This window comes from Poecilia mexicana, unplaced genomic scaffold, assembly GCF_051168715.1.
Source record: "Poecilia mexicana isolate PSO_F unplaced genomic scaffold, ASM5116871v1 scaffold_11, whole genome shotgun sequence".
NCBI lineage: Eukaryota > Metazoa > Chordata > Actinopteri > Cyprinodontiformes > Poeciliidae > Poecilia > Poecilia mexicana.
Window position 1 is genome coordinate 9,875,047 of NW_028263380.1, and position 20,744 is coordinate 9,895,790.

At 39.7% G+C, this 20,744-nt stretch overlaps 1 protein-coding gene across 1 annotated transcript in view; it reads left to right on the forward strand.

The window, feature by feature from the left end:
* Positions 1-20,744, forward strand: part of hoxa1a (homeobox A1a) — a 28,125-nt gene that overhangs the window by 5,598 nt on the left and 1,783 nt on the right. Inside the window, exons 2-3 of the mRNA XM_088010147.1 lie at positions 435-2,455; positions 19,601-19,721. Coding sequence (XP_087866273.1) covers positions 435-817 — 383 coding nt within the window. The 3' untranslated portion in view covers positions 818-2,455; positions 19,601-19,721. The remainder of the gene's footprint in view (positions 1-434; positions 2,456-19,600; positions 19,722-20,744) is intronic.

Here is a 20,744-nt window from a genome sequence, read left to right on the forward strand (position 1 = left end):
TTTTTGGGCTAAATGAAGTCAAGGACTAGCTAAACTTAAACGTACATCAAAAGACGTCCATAAATATCGATGTTTGAAGGAAACTGCCAACAAGATTGCTTGGTCTAAGCTGCTTAAGCATAAGGTTGTAGGTCAACATTGACATCTACGTGTTCTTCCCAGGGCCCAGATAACTAAATGTCAAAGGAATTTTTATCACTTTCAAATTTGCAACTTTAAATCTTTAATGAGGACACAATGGCATACATTGATTAGAATACCAGAGCTCCTTTTTTCTTTTCTTTTTTTTTTTGCAAGAGAAGCCATCAATTTTCTGGTGCGTACAAGTGGTTCCAGATGCGTAAAACAAGACCGGTTTTATTGAGGGGGCATTTTAACTGTTTTATGGTACTAACAAAAAAAAAACAGGATAAAGCTTTCACTTCTGTCTGCAGGACGATCCGGGGAATACGGTTACGCAGGACAGCCGAACACAGTCCGGACCAACTTCACCACCAAGCAGCTTACAGAACTGGAAAAGGAGTTTCACTTCAACAAGTATCTGACGCGGGCGCGCCGCGTAGAGATCGCGGCCGCGCTTCAGCTGAACGAGACTCAGGTAAAAATCTGGTTCCAGAACCGGAGGATGAAGCAGAAAAAGCGTGAGAAGGAGGGGCTGCTGCCGACCAAAGCTCCCCCCGCAGAACGGGAGGAGATCATCCCGGAGAAAATGGACGATGCAGCATCTGAGAGGTCGACCTCATCATCCCCCTCGACTCCCTCCCCCTCATCCTCCACCGTGTCTTCCACGGGCACTGACACTTACGCCTCCAACTGAGGACCAACTCTTTACCTCTTTAGGCCACGTGAGGAGCCTGACCACCAAAGTTAAAGATTGCTGTGAATGATATTCGCGGGTACATTTGTAGACGTTTGGGACATTTTCCCCAATAACACGGACAATGGCTTAAAGGTTTTAGAGTTGTTGCATAATCACTAACGTGTCTGCACGAAGCACTATTGTCCAGTCATGATTTGAAATGTGTTTATTTGCTGAAAATGTGGCTTCCCATTTACAAAACTAAGTGCAAAGACTGCCACCCCTATGCCCTATACCCTGACCCAGTGCTGCTTTATATAAAAATAAAGAGACAAATCTGCACACACAAGCAAATACCTCAAAAAAGAAAAAAAGAAATAAAAGTGCGCCACCGGCCACAGGCGACGCTGTTAATGAGGCATCACGCAATCAACGAGATGACCTCGTTTATTTATCGTTAGTGAATGAATAGTTACAGTAGCTGTTTAATCGCTGTCACCTCTGTCTTTTATTTTGTCTGTGCGCGGGAGCGTGTGTGTGTGTGTGTGTGTGTGTGTGTGTGTGTGTGTGTGTGTGTGTGTGTGTGTGTGTGTGTGTGTGTGTGTGTGTGTGTGTGTGTGTGTGTATGGGATTTGCATGGTATGTAAAGCCTTCATATATCACCAGTGGGGCGCTGAGTTTTATCAGTTGCGGAGCCGGTCCTTCAGGGCTGTGAAAGGCTTTTATCTGCTATTCCATTTAATCAAGTGGGACGAATGTAAAGTGTTTTGTCCAGAGAGGCGTTTACGGGTCAATCATGTGTATTAAAGTATGTTTAAATATAAATCTTTTCCTCTGTTTCACTTTGTTTGTCTCCTGCGGGGTAGATATTGGGAATGATGTAGCGTAATATGGGTGACTTAAAGCTATCTAAGCAGTCTATCGAATCTAAATCTGACTGACATATATTTAAAAGCAATAAGTCACAAAAAAAGGATAGAAGAGAAATTACAGAAACTCCACGTGTCCATTCACCCGTCCAGTCCTGTCAATGTATGCGGCCTGGCGCGCTCCCGTCCCTGGAGTAAACGGTTATTGGCATAATAAAGGCATGTTTATCCGAGAGCGAGGATGTCAGCGTCTTCTATGATGGCAACCTTATCGAGCTTCCGGCTTACTGAGGGGACAAAAATATATTGATTGAAACATCGAGGTTACGGCTATTGACTGATGTCACAGTGTCAGTTCAGCTTCTTAAGTTCACCAAGTTACAAGGGGGTGTCATCATGCCAACCTAACGACAAGATAAACTGTGAAAACTTACACCTATACCAAAAAAAAATGAAAGAAAGAGTGCGAACTTCGTTTAACAATAGTCATTCTCTCGGGTTTACAACATAATTTTCAAGGAGATGACCTGTGAGAAAAGAAAAAAAAGTCGGCATATTCGACACCCTGTGAAAAAGAACAACTTCGCGGCTTTGTGTTGTTGTTTTAATTCCTGGTGTGCAGGATGCGCGTCCATTTTGCCTTAAAAGGACACAAAGCCCATGAAAGAAGCGTGATTAATGAGCGCAGTTCACCTTTACCTTGGATCCACCTGCAGAAGCGGCTGTATTTGAGCTGCAGAGAGTCTCTGGCACAGGCAGCCTCAGTCCAATTCAACTCCACACATGGGTAAGTCGAGTAAATTAAGCCGCTCTTTTTTTCTTTTTTTTCTTTCTTTTTTTTGCGCTTTTAATTGATCAAACGCACGCCTAGTTATGTCAGAGCGCGTTTATTATATTGGGAATAACGTGTGTCGTTTTGGACGATGGCAAGGTTATTTGATAACTACAGACGCCCTTATTTTTATTTGTTTTATATAAATAGCTTAGTGTACACACACTTGTTGCTCAAGGTGAGAGTCCGTTTTGTTTGCAAGGCCTTTTTGAATACTGCGATTAACTGAGAACGTGCAACATACAGCGGGTTTACTGTCTGTTCTGTTTCTCAAAAGAAACCAAATATGCAATTTTTAAACATAGTATTACCCTGAAAGAATTATACATGCATAGACGCAAACTATTAGACCTATGCAGCTCGTGGCTAAATCTGAGCACAATTTCAGATTTCAAAATAAATATTTTAATAAATACTATGAAGAAGAAATTAAGCAATTACTAATTGAGGTTTGGTTTAAAAAGCTATTATACTCATAACCAAATTCATCGATTCAGTCTATCTTTTTTTTTGCCGTTTAAAAATGTGACGTTTTTGAAAATTATTTAATTGAATTCGTTGTAAAGGTCCCGTAAATATACAAATTTGCTAATATTTATCGAAAATGACATATTTACAATTTTAAACAGGAATATTTAAGTAGGTCAAATTATTATTATTATTATTATTATTATTATTATTATTATTATTATTATTACTAGTAGTAGTAGTAGTACACCAATTTATCCTAAATTCAATTTAAGTTCATTTAAATGACACCATATTACACCACTTAAATGCAACAAGATGTAATTACGGGTCAGTTTCACGGCAGATGTGCAACTTTGTCTGGTATAAATGAAATGGAAAAAGACTCTACATGTGATTTTTAACAATCTCCATTCCCTCTATGGGACCTTGCGCACCCTGCTTTATGAGTTGCAGCCACTCTTATGTCCCCCCCCCCCCCCCTCTGCAGCTGGTGTGCGCTACAGGATCCCCTCAGAGTGAAACCCAGCTGATTCTCAAATGAAAAGGCCGTGCATTCAGGGTCATCCTCGGTCACGGCTTCAGTTTGTTGTCACAGCACCATCCTAACCCCCTCAAACCCAAACTAGAGTTTATACACCCCGCACAGGGCAAACAAACCTGGCTTGGACGGGCCGGTTTTAAACGAATCTCCGAAGTAAAAATAATTAGCAAACCAATACAAATGACAGAAAAAGGAAAGGCGTCGGGAGAGGACTTCCCGACGATCCTGATGGTTTCTATTAAGGCCCAGAGATAAACATATGGACGATGACAGATGCTTAACTCAAACCATTTAGACGCTGGTACAGAGCAGTAAATGTTTAAAGCATTACGATGGAATACGAAATATTAAGTTTCACACGATCTGGCAAAGTTTAGGCTCGTCGGGTTTCAGGAATTTGAGTTAGGAAACACCCCGAAATAATAATAATAATAATAATAATAATAATAATAATAATAATAATAATAATAATAATAATATTACATTTTATTTAATTTTTTGCAATGAAGTATATTTTCCGACAAAGCCGCTCATGAATATGCTTCCAGTCAGCATATTAACATCGGATTATTGTATCAATCGATAGATTAATGATAACTGCTTCTGAAAGAGATACTTATTTTTATATGCATTCATAGTTTTATTTTACAAATGTTAAAGTATATTCTTCCAATCGAATAATTCATAATCTTATTTTAAAAAATGTTAAAATATCTATCTATCTATCTATCTATCTATCTATCTATCTATCTATCTATCTATCTATCTATCTATCTATCTATCTATCTATCTATCTATCTATCTATCTATCTATCTATCTATCTATCTATCTATCTATGTAATGTGTCTATTTAGCAGTAATTAACCTGTTGTAAAAACAAAGTTTTACTTTTATTTGCATTTCCTTGTATGTTCCAGAAATATGGAAGTAATTGTATTTGCTTTAAAAGTGTCCAAGCAAAACGTTTCTCAGTTTAGCTATGGACCAAAAAAAGGGCACCTTCTTCACAAGAATGACATCAAGCTTCCTTTTAGATTGAAGTTAAATAAAAAGTCTCATTAAAAACTGGACACATTATAATAATTGGATTTGTCTCTTCCTTCAAACGTATGACATGGAAAGAGCCATTAATGAAAAAGAACCTGAGCAAACAGCTATTTAAACCAGAGCCCACACACTAAGGCAGGCAGTAACATGTGCAAAATATTTTTTCGATGAAGTAGTAGAAACAGTTGGAAGTAGAAGAGGATGATGACTTTTATGTCCACACACATACAGTGAATGTTGTAGAAAAAAAATGTCAAAGGGCTTTCTTATTTTGTGGAATCAGATGTTTCAAGCTTTGAATCCCAGGTTTGTTTGTTTTTTTCTGTAATTCTGTGTCTGTATGTGTTGTACTAATTATACAGAAGACTGACAAAGTAAGACCATGAACCGTATGTTCTGTCTTAAAAATTGGATTTGGATTGAATTTTTCACATGAATCCCATCTTACCTCTATGTCAATTACGTTTATATAATAGTTGAAGAGGAATAGTCCGATTTCTTCATTGTCAGTCTGAAATATTGCGTGGTAAATAAGCAGCAAGAAAAATTTTTGTGGTTCCGCGTACAGGTTAGAACTCGGTTTGCAAATAAGGTTTATTTTCCGCACATATACAGCTCTGTAAAAAGAGTCTAAGGGTCAAACACTTTCTTCTCTCAGAAATCCCTTTCTGAGTCTTTTACTGACTGCTCAGTTCAAACAGAGAGAGGTGGGAACCCAGCGAGGCAGTGATGTGGACAGACAGAAGCCACTCATCATGCTGGTCCAGGTATTGGCACATCTGCTCAAACTGACCACTCCCTTGGCGTGATTGGCAGACAAAATGAATTCCTCCATCGACAGATGTGCGACAGAGGCAAATGGATGGATTGACAGAGTGATGGGGGGAGGGGGAGAGAGAGGGAGATGACATCATGAAATCAGTTGCTGTGTGCTACTATGGCAGGATAAGCATGCCGGCTAAAATGGCAGACAGAGAAGAAGGGAAGAGGGATGTGGTTGAGTGGATGGAGGAAAAGCAGAAAGTCCGCATCTTGACATCAGCACTCACCTCCAGGAGTTGTCTGCGGTTTTCTTTGTGCTGCGCTCCGCTCGGCTCAGTGAGGCACTCCGACTCGGGGTGCCAAACGGAGGCACACAGAGAAATGTGAAAACAGGAGAGCACAGCCAGGGGACTTTGATGGGTTAGAGGCCCACAGGAGGAGCCAAGACTAAGAGCATGTAGGCTGGATAGTGGTCTACAGACACAAGGTCCATCCATCACACATGTCCTGACCTCCAGTTGACCCTGGTGTTGGAGCCAATGAGGTGCCCTCAAACCCTAAAGAAAGAACCCCTCCACCCCCCAACTACACGCGCACACACACTTATCTAGCCATACATACACGTCCAAACACACAAGAGATCGAGTGACACTGAAAGGAGCCTGGATGCTCTTTGTGTAGGCCTCCCCAGTTTCCAAGAATCCTTTGTTGATATTTTTTCTAACTAATGTGAGTACCAACACCTGAGAGACAGACAGATGTACACTGGCACACGCATTCAGGTAACTACTCGCATAGTGTAGTCTGAGCAGAAAGAGCCACTGAGCAACGTCCTAGCAGTAGCTAGTAAGTAAAACTTTCAGTAATAAAAGTGACCTGTGGGACAGAAAAAGAACTACAGCAAACTAAAGATTCGTCATGTAAGGTTAGTGTCACGATATATATTTTTGATCAGGAATGTGTGTTGGTAATTCCGTCTCTATCATTTCGCACCTTTTGCTCTTATGGTTGTTTTGTTCTTAAAACAGTCAGACCCATATATCATAGTCACACAGCATGCTAATTTTGGGACTGTAATGAGTCGCTAACTCAAAGAACAAACAAACAAAAAAAAAATCTGCATTTCATTCATGTACAAATTCAACAATACAACTCAGAATTCATAATAGTTTGTCTCCTATCAATAATAGCTTATCCATGTACATCTCCACTAACAGTTGGATGACTGTCTTTGGACCACTTGATGATTCTGGCTGAACATTAGATCTCTTGGTAAGGTTCATTTAAAAAGTGAGTTGTTTCCTTGCACCAACCTGACTTTTAGGCATAGTCCCCGGATATTTGTTAGTGTTGAGGTCATTTGGTGCTTTGCTCATCCCAAAACAAGTTCCGATGTACACTTGACATACGTTTGGAGCACCGTGTCCAAGTTTGACCTATTCAGCACTTGATTTGAGGTAACGATATTCGATCCACTCCATGCGATACAGCTTTCCCTCTGGATGCTGCCACCATCATGTTTAAAAATTATGTACAGCATTCTTTCAGCTCGCCTCTTGAATAGATCAGCCAACAAGCCAAAATGACTGTCTCTGATGGGAACTTTGTCTTATCTGAGCATAACACCTTTCACCAGAAGACATCTGGCTTGTCTATGTGAGCAGATGTAAATTTCAGGGTGAGAGTTTGTGTCAGATGGTAGGAAGTTAGGAACTTAGACAAGAATTTCTAAACAACAGCGATCTAACCACATATAAAATCTCAACCCTGTTGAAACTGTATGGAGTACATTTGAACGATTATGTAAATCAACTTTTGGACAATGATTCATGTAAAGATGGGTGGTAAAATATCTAACGAGAATTATGCCAGAAATATATTAACATATAAAATAATAAATAAATTAAAGAGTACTGTCAATTTGCAACTTACTATTTAAATTATGATATTCTGTAAAATCAATTCCCCACTTAAAAAAAATATATATATTTTTTTTTAATAACTCATTGAAAGTTCAAAATTATGACCACATTCATGCTCATAAAGGGTGCAGTAAACTCTGCCCAGAACCCCAACTGCATTTTTGGAAGATACTGGTTTGCCCAGTGTTTGACGTGTCACTCTTCAACCTCTGTACTAACATGTTGGTGCAGCATTCCAGAGGAAGAACAGCAGCTGCATGCACGTAAAAAGTAAAAGATCTGATGAAAATGTGGTAATTTGAGTAGCCACATTTCCTGGGAATGAAATCCTATTCCAAGAAAAATGTAGGAACTTTCAAAATTGCATCAGAAACCTTAATGTGTAAATTGTCGAACTTTGTCTTACGGACACATCCAAACGAACGTGATTTAAATTTTGTTCTGAGTTATGGAGAAAGATAAAATTTTAAGCAAAGCGGCATTATTTGACCAACCAACTTTAAGATATATGTACTAATAGTAATGACCTGGTAGCGATTTGTGTTTTGTATTTAAAGAAGTCTTGGCAACCAACAACTAAAGCAAAAGTGGTAAAACTTAAGAAAACAAAAATATTTATTTTCCCTGTACACAAGACATAAATTCTACCGAATCTACTATTTATTCGATAAATTCTAAACCACCCCAATAGTTTAACAGCTAAGGGGTAATAATCAGGTAATAAAATTTTATTACCAACGCTATGAAGCTTTCATTCATTGAACAAAAATAAAAGGGCAAACACCAATGGAATGTGAATAATTATACAATAATTAGATTATACATTACGAGGCTAATCATTTTGAGCAACGAGAAGTGAGTATTGCATTATCCGTGCTGTTAGTGTCACATCATAGGATACGATATGTAGCTATATTTAAACATGCTTTTATTTCAAGAAACTGATTAAGAACCTGGATATAGCATGAATTTTCTGTGATGAGAGGGCACCAGTGTTCCAACATAATGAATCAGACTTTCCTTTATACTCTGTATTATTATTATGAAAACAAATCGTAAAGAAACAAACTCAATAACCAATAGGACAATCTTTAGAACCATTAAAGTAACACAATTCTTGCATTTGCTCATCGACCTTTGGCATGTCTTCACTGGTATTTTAAGCATTTATCTTTAGTGATAAGCTCCAAGGATTTGAGTCTGGATGGCATTCTGGCTATCTTCCCAATTTTTAGCTGCCTTCAGATCCCCATGTTTAAGTTGGGACTGTGATTGGACTACACCAAAGCATTCACATAACTTGCAGTCAGAAGAAACGATTGGTGAAATTGAACGTTTACAACAAAGGAATGCCAGGTGTACGAATATCCATGGTATTAACTGAAAAAGTGACAAAGAATCGATTTTGGCAATTTCCTGCAAAAGCCACAACTGAAGGCTTTTACAGCCATAATTTGCCAAATTTATTGTTTTACATACTTTTTAACAAAAGTAGTAAATAATAATATGATATGATGAGTACATGCATGCTACGAATAAAAATCCTTAGATCCTTGTTCTACTGTTGTCCAATTCAGTTCATAGTAGGACTTGTCCAAAATGTTTTCTCTACACTTCTTTTTGAAAGTTTCTTACAAACCCTAGCTAAAACTGCCTGAACAGGTTATTATTTCAGCTGTTGGTGGTCCTAAGACCCACATTTCAGCTAATGTGATCAAATTCACTTTGCAAATAATACCAAAGCATTTCCTGAGTACCTCTAATAGCAGGCCAATTACCACCAGTCATTTGAGAACCATGAAAGTAATGATTCCATGGTAACTCTGTATATTTAGGGTCAGTGACCAACCGCCTCAGTCTGGTGTTTGATGGTGATGCTGCTCACTGCTTTTGCATCTTATGATATTTTATTTAGCTTTGGCTTTTGATAACCGTGCTGTAATTTTCTAACTGGACAAAACAGATGGGGTTAAGATGGAGAGTAAAAACGTAATCCGAAAGCCTAAGCCACAAAGTCACCAGTCGTTGCCAATTAGGAAATGGAGCCTGGACCAGGCTGTTGATATCAAAGACCTGAGCCCGTCAGTAGAAGGACAGGTTAAACAGTACATATTAAAACAGCCCCAAGGAGATAGTTGCTGGCACATCACAGAGAGAAAAAGCCACAGTAACCACTTTCACACACAGATATACACCTACACGGCTTGAGGGCACAAGACGGGTTTCAGCACTTTGAGTCAAACACCTTCGTGTCGGGTGGAGTTTGCAGACGATGCGAGCTGTGGATTCTGCTCGCGGGGACCAGCGACCATTGTTCTGTGGCGTTTGATCTCGCCTGACACCATTATTACCTGAGAACCACCTGCCAGTAACTCTCATAAGAAGAGAAATGACGCTCACGTGTGCTGTGACAGGAGGAGCGTTGGAAACAAAATCTGCAGGGATTAGGGAGCAATTTGTGTGTTAGCTGACAAGCCGGAGTGCTCAGGTCTGTTTGATGGTTTCTGACACGTGAAAGCAGATCGGATCCCATCGAGGGTTTAGACATCTTGAGTAACATCACCCAAAAACCCGGCACTTGCCGGATGATATTTTAAGATATAGCGTGAAGTAAAATTTGTGTTTTTTTGCGGTTTAAACATTATGAGGCAGACCGCCTTGCTGCAGTGTAAAAACAGCTGCTTGTTGTAGAGTGGAAAATGAAAGAGATGTTTTAGTGACAGATGTTTAGCATATTGTAACTCAAAGCCTCTGGTTTGTACAGAGCCTGCAGCACATTACACAGTGGGAGTCAGAGAGCTGGAGTGAAACTATGCACTGATGTGCTCTCTGTCCCCTTAGGGCAAAGAGCAGTTTAGATCCAAATCTGCAGCACTCAAAACATGGAGCTTAGCCCGACAAATTGATCTGAAGTTACAGTGTATGATTTACTGTATTTGGATGGCTGCTTGTTTATCTTGAGCTTTATGCAGAGGGATTTGTGTCGTATTAATGAGAATATATGTCAAAGGAATTGAGCTGAGATTAAATTTTTCAAGTCCTTATTATTCTCACTACTTTTGAAAACACTGAATAATTTGATGTCAACTTTGGCTTATTATTTAATGCACTTTTCACAACTTTATTTGAACATCAGTGTCTCACTGTGGGGAAAAAAGGTGAGCAATCCAAAGAACTTTAACTTTCAGAGAACACTCCCTCTTTACTGGTGGCTGTTTGTACATGAACATAATCGTGGAAGAGTGCCTCCTTCTGCAGCTGTTCTGCAAAAATCTGTAACCTTTTATAGTGTAGCTTATCAGAATATGATGCACTGAAAGAGCATTTGCTCCTCCATCCAAATCATTTAATTCAGGTCTTCCAATCACTTAAATGGTATCTAATGTTACAAATTCAGCACATAGGTGCATTGGTGGCATGAAACCATGATAGGATACCTAATCCAAATACCTAGCTGGTATGAAAATTTCTGTATTTTCTTGCAGTATTATTTGATTACTTAGGTAAAAAAAAAAATACAGGCAACTCAAAAGATTACTAAATAATTATTTCACATAACCATGGATAAAAAAGGAATGAAAGTGTTCTCTTAAATTACTCCCGTTCAGTCTTTCATTATCAAAGTAGCTTCCCGTCTGCATGTTTAACCATCTGTTCTCGTGAAGACTCATTTGGAGTTTTGATATATGATCTTTCTAAATAGTGTTCGTAAAAATCACTTCACATTAGAGTTACGTGTTGTGTACACAAAAAAAAGTCCTTTGATTCTGTTTAAGGGAGGCAGTTCTCTCAGAGACAGTTGACCCACAAAGAGGGAATGTGGTTTTATTGGGTCACCTGTTTAAGGGCTCTTACAGTGAGATGACCTCTCCAACACCACCGGCTCTCCCAGCAGACAGCTGGCAAGTCACCCTTCTTTGCATCCCCTTTTGCTCATCCTCCCCCTCCACTCGTTATCATTTGCGCTCCACAGAGGCTCCTCTAATGACAGCCCTTGTCTATATCGCCGTTGTCACAGCTCGTGTCTGTGTGTGTGTGTGTGTGTGTGTTACCCCGTGGGTGTGTTTACATTTGTGCTCTCAAACTAGTGCATGTTTGGCCTGTAATGACAGCGGCTGTCTATAATGCCTCACCCTGGCAGGGATCATTCGGTCCAACCTCTCTCTCGTCCGCTGTCCGGTGTCACCTACGCCCGGCTGGACGATGATGTGATCTTTAGTCCCCTCAGCGATCTATAGACTGGCATTTGGCTCAGAAAGCATTCCCTGGCCCTGACATGCATGCTAAAGCTCGTCGCTTTTTTGCAGATACACCCTCCCCCTCCCCACACACCCAGTGCGGCTGCCTAACCTCCCCCAAAAGGTGAGTTAACGCAAGTCAGAGCAATATTCCAGCAGACAGTTTTAGATACTGGAATGGCATTTAGCTGTTGAAGTGTATTTGTGTATGCATGACTGTGAGGTGCAGTTTCAGTGTTGCTGTTGCGCAGTCTGCTGTCAAGAAGTCAAACGGCTGAAACTATTTGGATTTCTATTGTGCCACCCGTCTCGACTGGGCAGCATTCAGAACTTTGATCTGGGAATCAACCCAAATTTACTTACGTTCAAATTCCATTGTGAAACCCAGCGGAAGTTGCTATTTGATATGAGTTATATTCCCTTTTAAAAAATAAAAAAGATTGTTAGGCTCCAGTGGTTTTTACTGAACAGTGATCAGACAGGAAGACATGCAGCAAATGGCCCAAGACTGGGAATTGAACCCAGGACATCTGTGTCGAGACTAGCCTCTGAGCATGATGCACATGCTCCACCACCTGACCCACCCAGCCAGCGCCACTAAAAGTGTTCAGTTTCACACATACTATGAACTGGGGTATTGGTGGAATGAAAGGATTATTTTAAACCTATCAATAGTTTGGGGCTTAGCGGTCACGTTATCATTGTATTAAAGCATCAAGTAAGTTTATGAGACTTAATTTGTTGTGACTTAATTTAGCTTTTTGTTAAAATGGATTCTGAAGCTTCCAGAAAATCATTAATGAGTACGAGTGAGTGTGATTCTGTCAGAAAAAAAATGATGAAAAATTCTGATTAGGACAACCCTACCTGTACTGACACCTATTGAGAGATCTGCTGAAGTGATTTTTTTTAATTTTTTTTTAGCATAAAGCAATGTCCCGTGTCTGCTAAAATAAATGAATTCTCCTCTTTAAAGTGAATTGTATTAATTTAGAATTATCCCAGGAAGCCGAGTGTGTTCTGCCAAATCTTACAATTTTCCAGCTTATGAAGCAAAAATCTTTTGCATACTGAGAGATGCTTGGAAAAAAAAAAAAGCAGCTCCGGTTTAAGACTGATTATTTTCATCCGGCAGTTTAGCTGAAGCATGAAAGAATGATGAGTGACTAAGAGTGTGGTCTCCCATCAGGAATGGCTTGTGTTACAGCATTAAGCTACTTATCTTTTATGGAAATGATAACTTTTGTGACATCTACCTCTGACAGCATACATTATAAATTCAAACCCGTCCCCAGGTGATGAAACAGTTCCCATTATGTCTTGTGTTTGTGGTATCTTCAGGATATATTCACTAGCAGACTGGAAGCAATGTATTTTGCATTTCCAGCATCATTAACAGTCTGTGGGGGTGGAAAAATTCAGCAGTTAGCGAAGACCAAGAGTTCAAACTGAACATCAAACAGCAACAGAAATAAGAAAAAAACAAAAAAAAAACACACACACCAGAGACTTAAAATTGAAACAATAGACATTACATCAGCTTTGATTTAAAAGGAATTTCAATAAGTTTTAGTCTGTCCATTTATCTTGCAGTTCAGGGTCATAAAATGTGAAGCTAGAGCCTGCAGCATAGCAGTAAGACAATGAAGATTTAATGATAGAGAAAATCATAAAGTTGGATTTTATGGGCTATGGGCCATCTTTTCATAGCAGATGGGTTTACATAAATACTCATTCCAGTTATGCTTGAGGTAGATATAAAGTATTTCCGTGTAAAAGAACGTGAAAAACTTGCAAAATCCGAAATCTAAGGTATTTTACGTTTTGAAATAAAAGGCTTGAAGGGCATTTTTCGCTTAGAAAGTTAAGCTACCATTTAAAACAGCACCTTGTATTTACTCAGGTTATCTTTGTCTTATATTAGAATTTGTTTTAATGATCTGAAACATTCAAGTGTGACAAAACGGCAAAGACGTACATCTGCACAGTGAAAAATACATTGGCAAAACTCTGCCACCCTTTTGCAACATGCTTCTTCACACAACTGGAAGCTCTTAAAGTGATTGTGTTTTGTTTTTTTTTGTTTTTTTAAATCATGTTATTGAAAAAATTTGAGAATATTAAATAGTCTCCCAGCAGCTGTCCAAGCAATCTTAGCTTGGAGGCTCGTGGAAAAGTAGTTTCGGTCGAGTTGAACTAAGAATCATTCAAAACAACTATCAGTCATGGGTAAATTTCCACCCGCTGCAAAAAAAAAAAAAAAATAATCCAAACTTTCCTAGAAATTTGAATGAACAATGTTTGGCATTTGTACACCTCATTACTTTTGAATAAGACAGCTGTTTACATTGTCACAGTTTTCTCAATGGAGCACTCTCTATGGTGCCATTGCTTGGGCCAAAGCAGTAGAGCGTTTCTTCTTAATGAGAAGAGAAAGTGCTGTTAGTCAGACAGATCTGGTAGACAAAAGTGATATTTTAGCTATCAGTTGTAGGCTCAGTGGTTGCAAACTATACAATCCGGTTGATTTGTTCAATCAAGAGTATGTTTAAAATGACCTTATCCTCCCTTGATGGCCATGTTCACTTTGTTGTCTATATTTCACTAAATCACAAGTGATGTAACTCTAGCTTACATGTCCTGCAGAGCAGGTCCATGCCTTGTCCTTTTTGTCAAACTAAAAGCCTAATGGCTAATGTACACTATGATGCAAGCGTAGAATGCACATCTGCACACACACAAACACACACACACAAACACACATGTTTGTGTTGCTATCTTTGTGGGGACTTTCCATTGACTTCCATTCATTTCTACAGTCTAAACCTTACCTTTACCCTTTTTCTAACCCTAACCCTAACCAAAACTCAATTCATACCTTAGCCCTAACTCTGACCCCTGACCCAAAAACAGGGTTTCCCTTCGTGGGGACCAGGCTCCGGTCCCCACAAGGAGCAATTGGTCCCCACAACGTAGTATATGTCAGGAAAATCGTCCCCACAAGGTATTACAAACAAACGCGCACACACACACACACACACACACACACGCACACACACCCATACACACACACACACACACGCACACACACACACACACACACACACACACGTACACTTTAGGCTTTACAGTTACGTTCTAAGGTACCGCATAATTTTACAAAGTTAGGGTTTCTAAAGGGACTTTGCATAATAATGGTGTGATGTATAACTATATGTTTTGAAAGTCCCTTTAATAAGATCCTAGAGAAAGTTTAGAAGGTAGTTGCTTTGTTTTTTTTCTGGAGCAGAGTGTTTCGGTGCTCTCCCACTGGAGAACACCCATGATGAATAACAAAACAAGAACAGGATGATGCAATTTTGTTTTTGCAACCCTGGGAGAGAGATCAAAACTCTCTGTTTATGCAGAGTATGCACAGGCCAAGAAAGTATAGCTGCAGATTAAGGTTCACCAGGTTGAACCACTGGTAACTTAAATTTTCGAATATTTTTGTTGAAAAAGAGTTACTCACCCACCAGCCTTATGCCTTTGGTTATGTGCTCAACCCAGGTACGCTCAAACCAGAATCAGCTGGGGGAGGGAGGGGGGTTTCTCCAGTGCGCTTTGTAATAGGTGCCACCTGTTTTCATGGTCCGCTTACTCCGGTTAGTGAAAATTAGACAAAATCAGGTAGTTTCTTTAAAAACCTTCTTGGCAGCTTTGATCAGCGTTAGATTAAGAAAATTAAAGCACAATGACAGGATGACAAAAAAAAAAAATAAGAACTGATGATGGTTTATTGTGTATTTGTTGGGGAAACTAATGAGAATTTGGTAGATAAAACTATCCCTATGGGCCAATTAATAAAACACTCGGAGGTTCTACAGGGACAGCTTCGAATATAATTTGTGCTCGTTTTAAAAAATGGATGACCTCCAGCATATTATGTATGTGACCACTGGAAGTCTCCATCTCTAATTTTATCTGCTCCTTCTGTTATCAGACGCTCCCTGCCGCCTTTGTTTTCTGTCTCTAATCACAGTCTGCATGCTTTATGTGTGCGCTGATGTCGTCTTGCCCTCATCTGCGTACCTGACAGCACAGAGCTTTCTTTCATCTGCGCTTCCTCCGATGCATCCTTCCTTTGTCGTTTTGTACTTCCGTTTTCCTTCCTCTGATCTCTCTTTGTTCACCTTTCTTTGCGGCCCACGCAAACATTTTCTTTTGTATTGTCACCGTCTTGCTGCTCTTGCCCCCTCAGGTCACAAGTGTGTGTTGAGGTTTCAGAGGTTGCAATTTTCTATAGATAAACACCCTGTTTAGGAGGATTATCTGTGTTGTGCTAACAGTGTAAACCCAGGATTAGAGCTTGCTCTCCAGGGACACATAAGCATGGCTGAATATGTGTATCTGTTTATTTATGGCGTAGTCATATGTCAGCTTATCGGTTTGGGTCAGATCCTATTAATTCACCACACGGATTTCCTACACACCAAAGTCCTCCTTTGACCACGGTCTAGACCTCGTCAGCTGACTCCACCTTCTCAGTTGAAGAAATCTAAACACCACATTACACAAAGACTGGCGGTTCATTATCTAATTATTACATTGATCGAGCACATACATGAGAAAATGCATGCTGAAGTAATCAAATTTGGCCATTCATAGAAAGGCCTCACACGCAAAGACAAATAATGCCAGTGGACCTTAAGATAGACTTCATTAAAAAAATGAAGCAGGTGCTAAACTGAGCTGTCAAAAGTGTATACATACCTCTTGAACATTTCAAATCTGTCACATTATGACCAGAAACATCAATTTATTTTATTGGGACACATCAACATATCCGTACATTTATGAATAAAATACATCAGTGTGTTTTTATTGAGATTTTATCAGATAGAACAAAATCCACATGGTCAGTTTTCTGGTTTCTGGAGTTCAGAACTAATAGATGTCCACCTGAACGTTTCTCCCAACAAAGCTGTGTATCTTTGGAGTCACCATGGGTCTCTTAGCTGTTCCTGCAGTTCATACTCTCCTGCGTACCCATATTTTCATTTTTAGATGATGTGTTGACCAACGCTCGTGCTTAAAGCTTGTAATATTATTTTAAAATCTAATCCTGCTTCAAACTTCTCCACACTTGGTCTTCATGATGCTGCTTGCTCACTAATATGCTCTAACAAACTCTTATGGCTTTACATAACATCCGGATGATTCTTTTTACTTATTATTTGGTAACTCATGATTGCCATTAGTTGGAGTAGCTGGATTTTCTTTAGGGGTGACAGATAAATGGGGGCTGAATAATATGCAATTTCTGAATTTTTGTGTGGAAAACAAAGCATTATTTTTATTCTACTTCATAACCAAGTTGTATTTTCTGTTAGTTTATGACACAGAATCTCTCTGGAACGCATCTGTTTGTGGTTGTAGCCTGGCTGAATGGGTATAACTACTGCTGCGAGGAGGCTGAGGTGCGAACCCTAAACTTTAGGAAGAGTTAATAAATCTGTAAAGCTCCAGCGACTGCTTAGCCAAACTGCAGGTAGGGTTGGAGGTGAAAAACCTTTAAAGAAATGAAAGCAGGGAAGGGAGTAAAGAGATGCTTCAGACGGCAAAGTGAGGACTTGAGGAGGTCAAGGGTCATCCCCCCCCAATGATACCTCCTGTGCCAGAGAGGTAGTCACGACCCGGTCAGCGGAGGTTCAGGTGTCAGTGAGAGACGACTGACTGACAAGCCGAGGCGGGAAGCCTCCTGTGTTCCATCCCGATTGGACCTTTCATCCTTCCTTCCCTCGCTCTCCCTGTCACTCCTCTATGACCCAAACCCTCCCTCGCTTCAGCTGCAGTGCTCTTCACTCTCCTTCGCTAATGCTCTTCACCAGCCCTGTCATCCCCTCATCCTTCCCCCTGTCCTTTCTCCACTCACCCTCTTTTTCACCCCAAAAGCTAAACATTACCACAGGGTTTCACTCAGCAGGCCGGGCTGAGAAGGAGAGCTCTCTGTGGGAGTGGAATTAGGCTTCACTTCACCGTCATACACTCACGGAAAAGCACACGTAGAAACTGGCGAATGCAGGAGCACGGGTCGTGGCCAGACAAACATGTAGCCAATCCTTCATAATGCCTGAACGTAAGAATGAAAATTTAAAGGAATGGTTTGTTTTCAACTCAAGCTATTTCTTTATAATTAACTGTGTATTAATTACAAAGAATTTAGTGGTTTAGTGATTTAGTGATGTGAAAAGGGATTTCCCCCTTACATATTTATTCTGTTTTTAGATTTGGTTGAATGCATTTTGTTAGAGAAATAGTTTTTGATTGTTTTCAGTTGAGATTAGTTGCAGTTACTGCTAGTCATAATTCCTCTATGTTGGAAAGATGACATTGCAGTAAGATTGCAAAAAAAAAAAAAAAAAAAAAAAAACAAAGTGATGGGAAGCTAATAGCATTTTTTACATGTGAATTAAATATTTTAATTATTTATTTTTTAAATTTTATTTATAGTTCAAAATGAGCATGTCACATATGATTACGAGCAAAATAAAAGGAGTAGAAGGAAGGGGAAAAAAACCTAAAGCAAATACAGCTTTTCAATTATTGACGCTTTAACATGAATATATATTTTTTTAATTTAACCAAGAACTTCCAAATAAGAAAATAATTCTCGCATCAATAACTGTTTCAGGTTAAAAACAATTTCAACATAAAAAAACACAACATATCAGCAAATCTATGTTTCCAAGTCAACATGCTTTATTCAAAGCAAAAAATGAGATGTCATAAGAGTCTGCACCAAGGAGTTATTGGTTCTCTCTGAACAGGGTGCTGACCAGAGCTGATAGATAATTCACAGCTGACCGCAGATCTCAGTAATGGTGTCACCTTATCAACCTCTGCTGATGGATGGGCAAAATGTGCCTATTACTTCTTTACATGGACAGCATGATTAATACAGCCTGTTTCAAAGTGAAAACTGAATAATATTCGAAAGTTTCTTCTAATGTAACAGCATCTTTAGGAAAGAAAACAGTTAAAATGTGCATAGTTCTCAATGCTAATTGCTAATGCTAATGACACGAGTCCATTGAAAAGGTTTTCCTGAAAGAAAAGCAAATCAATGCACTCGCTGAACAGAAATCAGAAGGCTTTGGCTCAGTTTAGCACAGTTGAGCGTGGAGGCAGTAGATTCAAAATGGGACGCTTTTTTATACATGTTTAGAGAAATAAACATGCATAAAACAAACTCTTTCAGTAAAATCTATAGATGCATTCAAGTACCCAGGTGCTCACACCCCGACTCGTTCAGTTTGAATAGCTAACAAACTCCCAGTAATGTCATCGGTCAAGATCTGTGTAATTCATCTCTTCAGCGATTCCTATATATTCCCATTGTGTCATAAACTGTCTCTATTCAATGGAGGTGCATTTCATTCACCCTAGAAAAAATAAATAGGCACCTTATCTTGTAATTATGAAATCTGGATTTTTATTTATTTATTTATTTATTTTTTCAAAAAAAAAAAAAAATTATCTCATGAGCACTGTCGACTTGGCGATGTTAGCCCACTTCTATAAAAGGATGTAACAGTTCAGCACTTCTGTTTAAGTTGTGTTTCACTCCCAGACAAACCAGGCTTCGACTGCCAGTAATTCTGCATGGGAGGTTACGCTTTCCCTATAGAAAGTAGCCCTGACCCAATGCTACTGGGATTGGTTTCTGAACTGAAGCTGGTTGCATTGCATTATAAGTAGGATCAAACTGGGATATATGCAATGCAACTGAATTTGAATCTGTCCTTATGATTGCGTTGCATTTCTCCTGATACGATTTATCTCTAGATATCTTGTAAAGTGCCTTAAAAATGACATTCGTTGTCTATTTGCACCAGACAGACTGCTCGAACCATCCATCTAGTAAGAGTATTTAAAAAAAACATAATTTGGATGGCAACTCTTTATTTTTCCTTGAGTAGAATTTTTGGGGAATTCTACCAATCTCTGTTCCTGACACAACATGTTGACCATGTACATTTTCCACATTCTGCTGTGCCGCACAAGCGATGCCTTACCTAACTTTCTCTCTTCACCTCATGTGGGAAAAAGACGTTTATATTCATAACCGTTTTCCAGTTTGCAGAGCGGAGCCCACCTCGGAGGCATACAGACGAGCTTCTCATCACTCCTAATGTCTCATCACCGTGTTGACTGGCGTGCCTGAGGACAGAAGACAGCGTGACATAGACACTGGCGGGTATGCATACGCAGACATACACTCTGACAGGTGCAGGCTGCCAGTCGGCTCTTCTTTGTTGCTTTTCATTAACTTGTCTAATAGAATCAAAGACTGTCAGCAGACGAGAATGACAGAAAAAGAAGGGAAGAGGGGAAACGGAAGAGGGAAAGATTGGTTACTTCTGTTTTTCTTTTCTTTTCCTTTTTTTTACAGTATATGACTGTTTCTGCAGCTGTCTAAATTAAACTCCTCTTTTCCATATCATGTTGCATCTGTTATTGCTCCGAGATATCCTCAGGCTTTTCAGGCATGCACAGGTATGCAAAAAAAAAAATATCAGGAGATAGAAAGTAGGAGGTATAGCAATAAAGGTACAAGTGCTTTGGGCAGCATACGCCTCTCACACTGTCAGCTCATCATCAGGAAGCACTCTACATGAAAAAGTCATCAGGACTTTCAGTGAAATAAAATGTCAACAGAATGCTTTTATCTCTCAGTATAAACACCTATTTTATTTCTTTGCTATCCAGAGATGCGTCACTCTACTAAAGGTTAAAGGGAAGATATTCTAATCAGGGACTCTTTGCACAACAGCAGCTCAATAAGGTCAACTGGTGTCACAACATTCAGCGCGGAGGGAGGGATGTGTGTAAATACAAGTGCGTGTAGGGTTACTTTTTAGTCATCCTCTTGTTTGTTTTTCTGTTGCCGTAGCGGCCGATCCAAACGGCATCACCTTTAAGTCCTTACCTGCCTTTCCTCCCTGCAAGGTCTTATAATGAAATTGCCGTCGCTGTGTCATGAGGTCACGTACGCATAAGCACGCATGTTGAGACACGCAGACTTAACTCTGAGTTGCATGTAAAGCTCCGGTGCCTGACGGGGCGATCCGCCAGCCAATTGGCTGTATTGATTATTGGGTCAGAGGAGGCCGGTGGAGCGGCAGCAGTAATTAGGGCTTTTTGGTGTGGATTAGCCGAGAGAAAAGGTCACCCACTCAACAACGGTGGCAGGACCACAGGCAGGGAAGGGTGGGGGGGG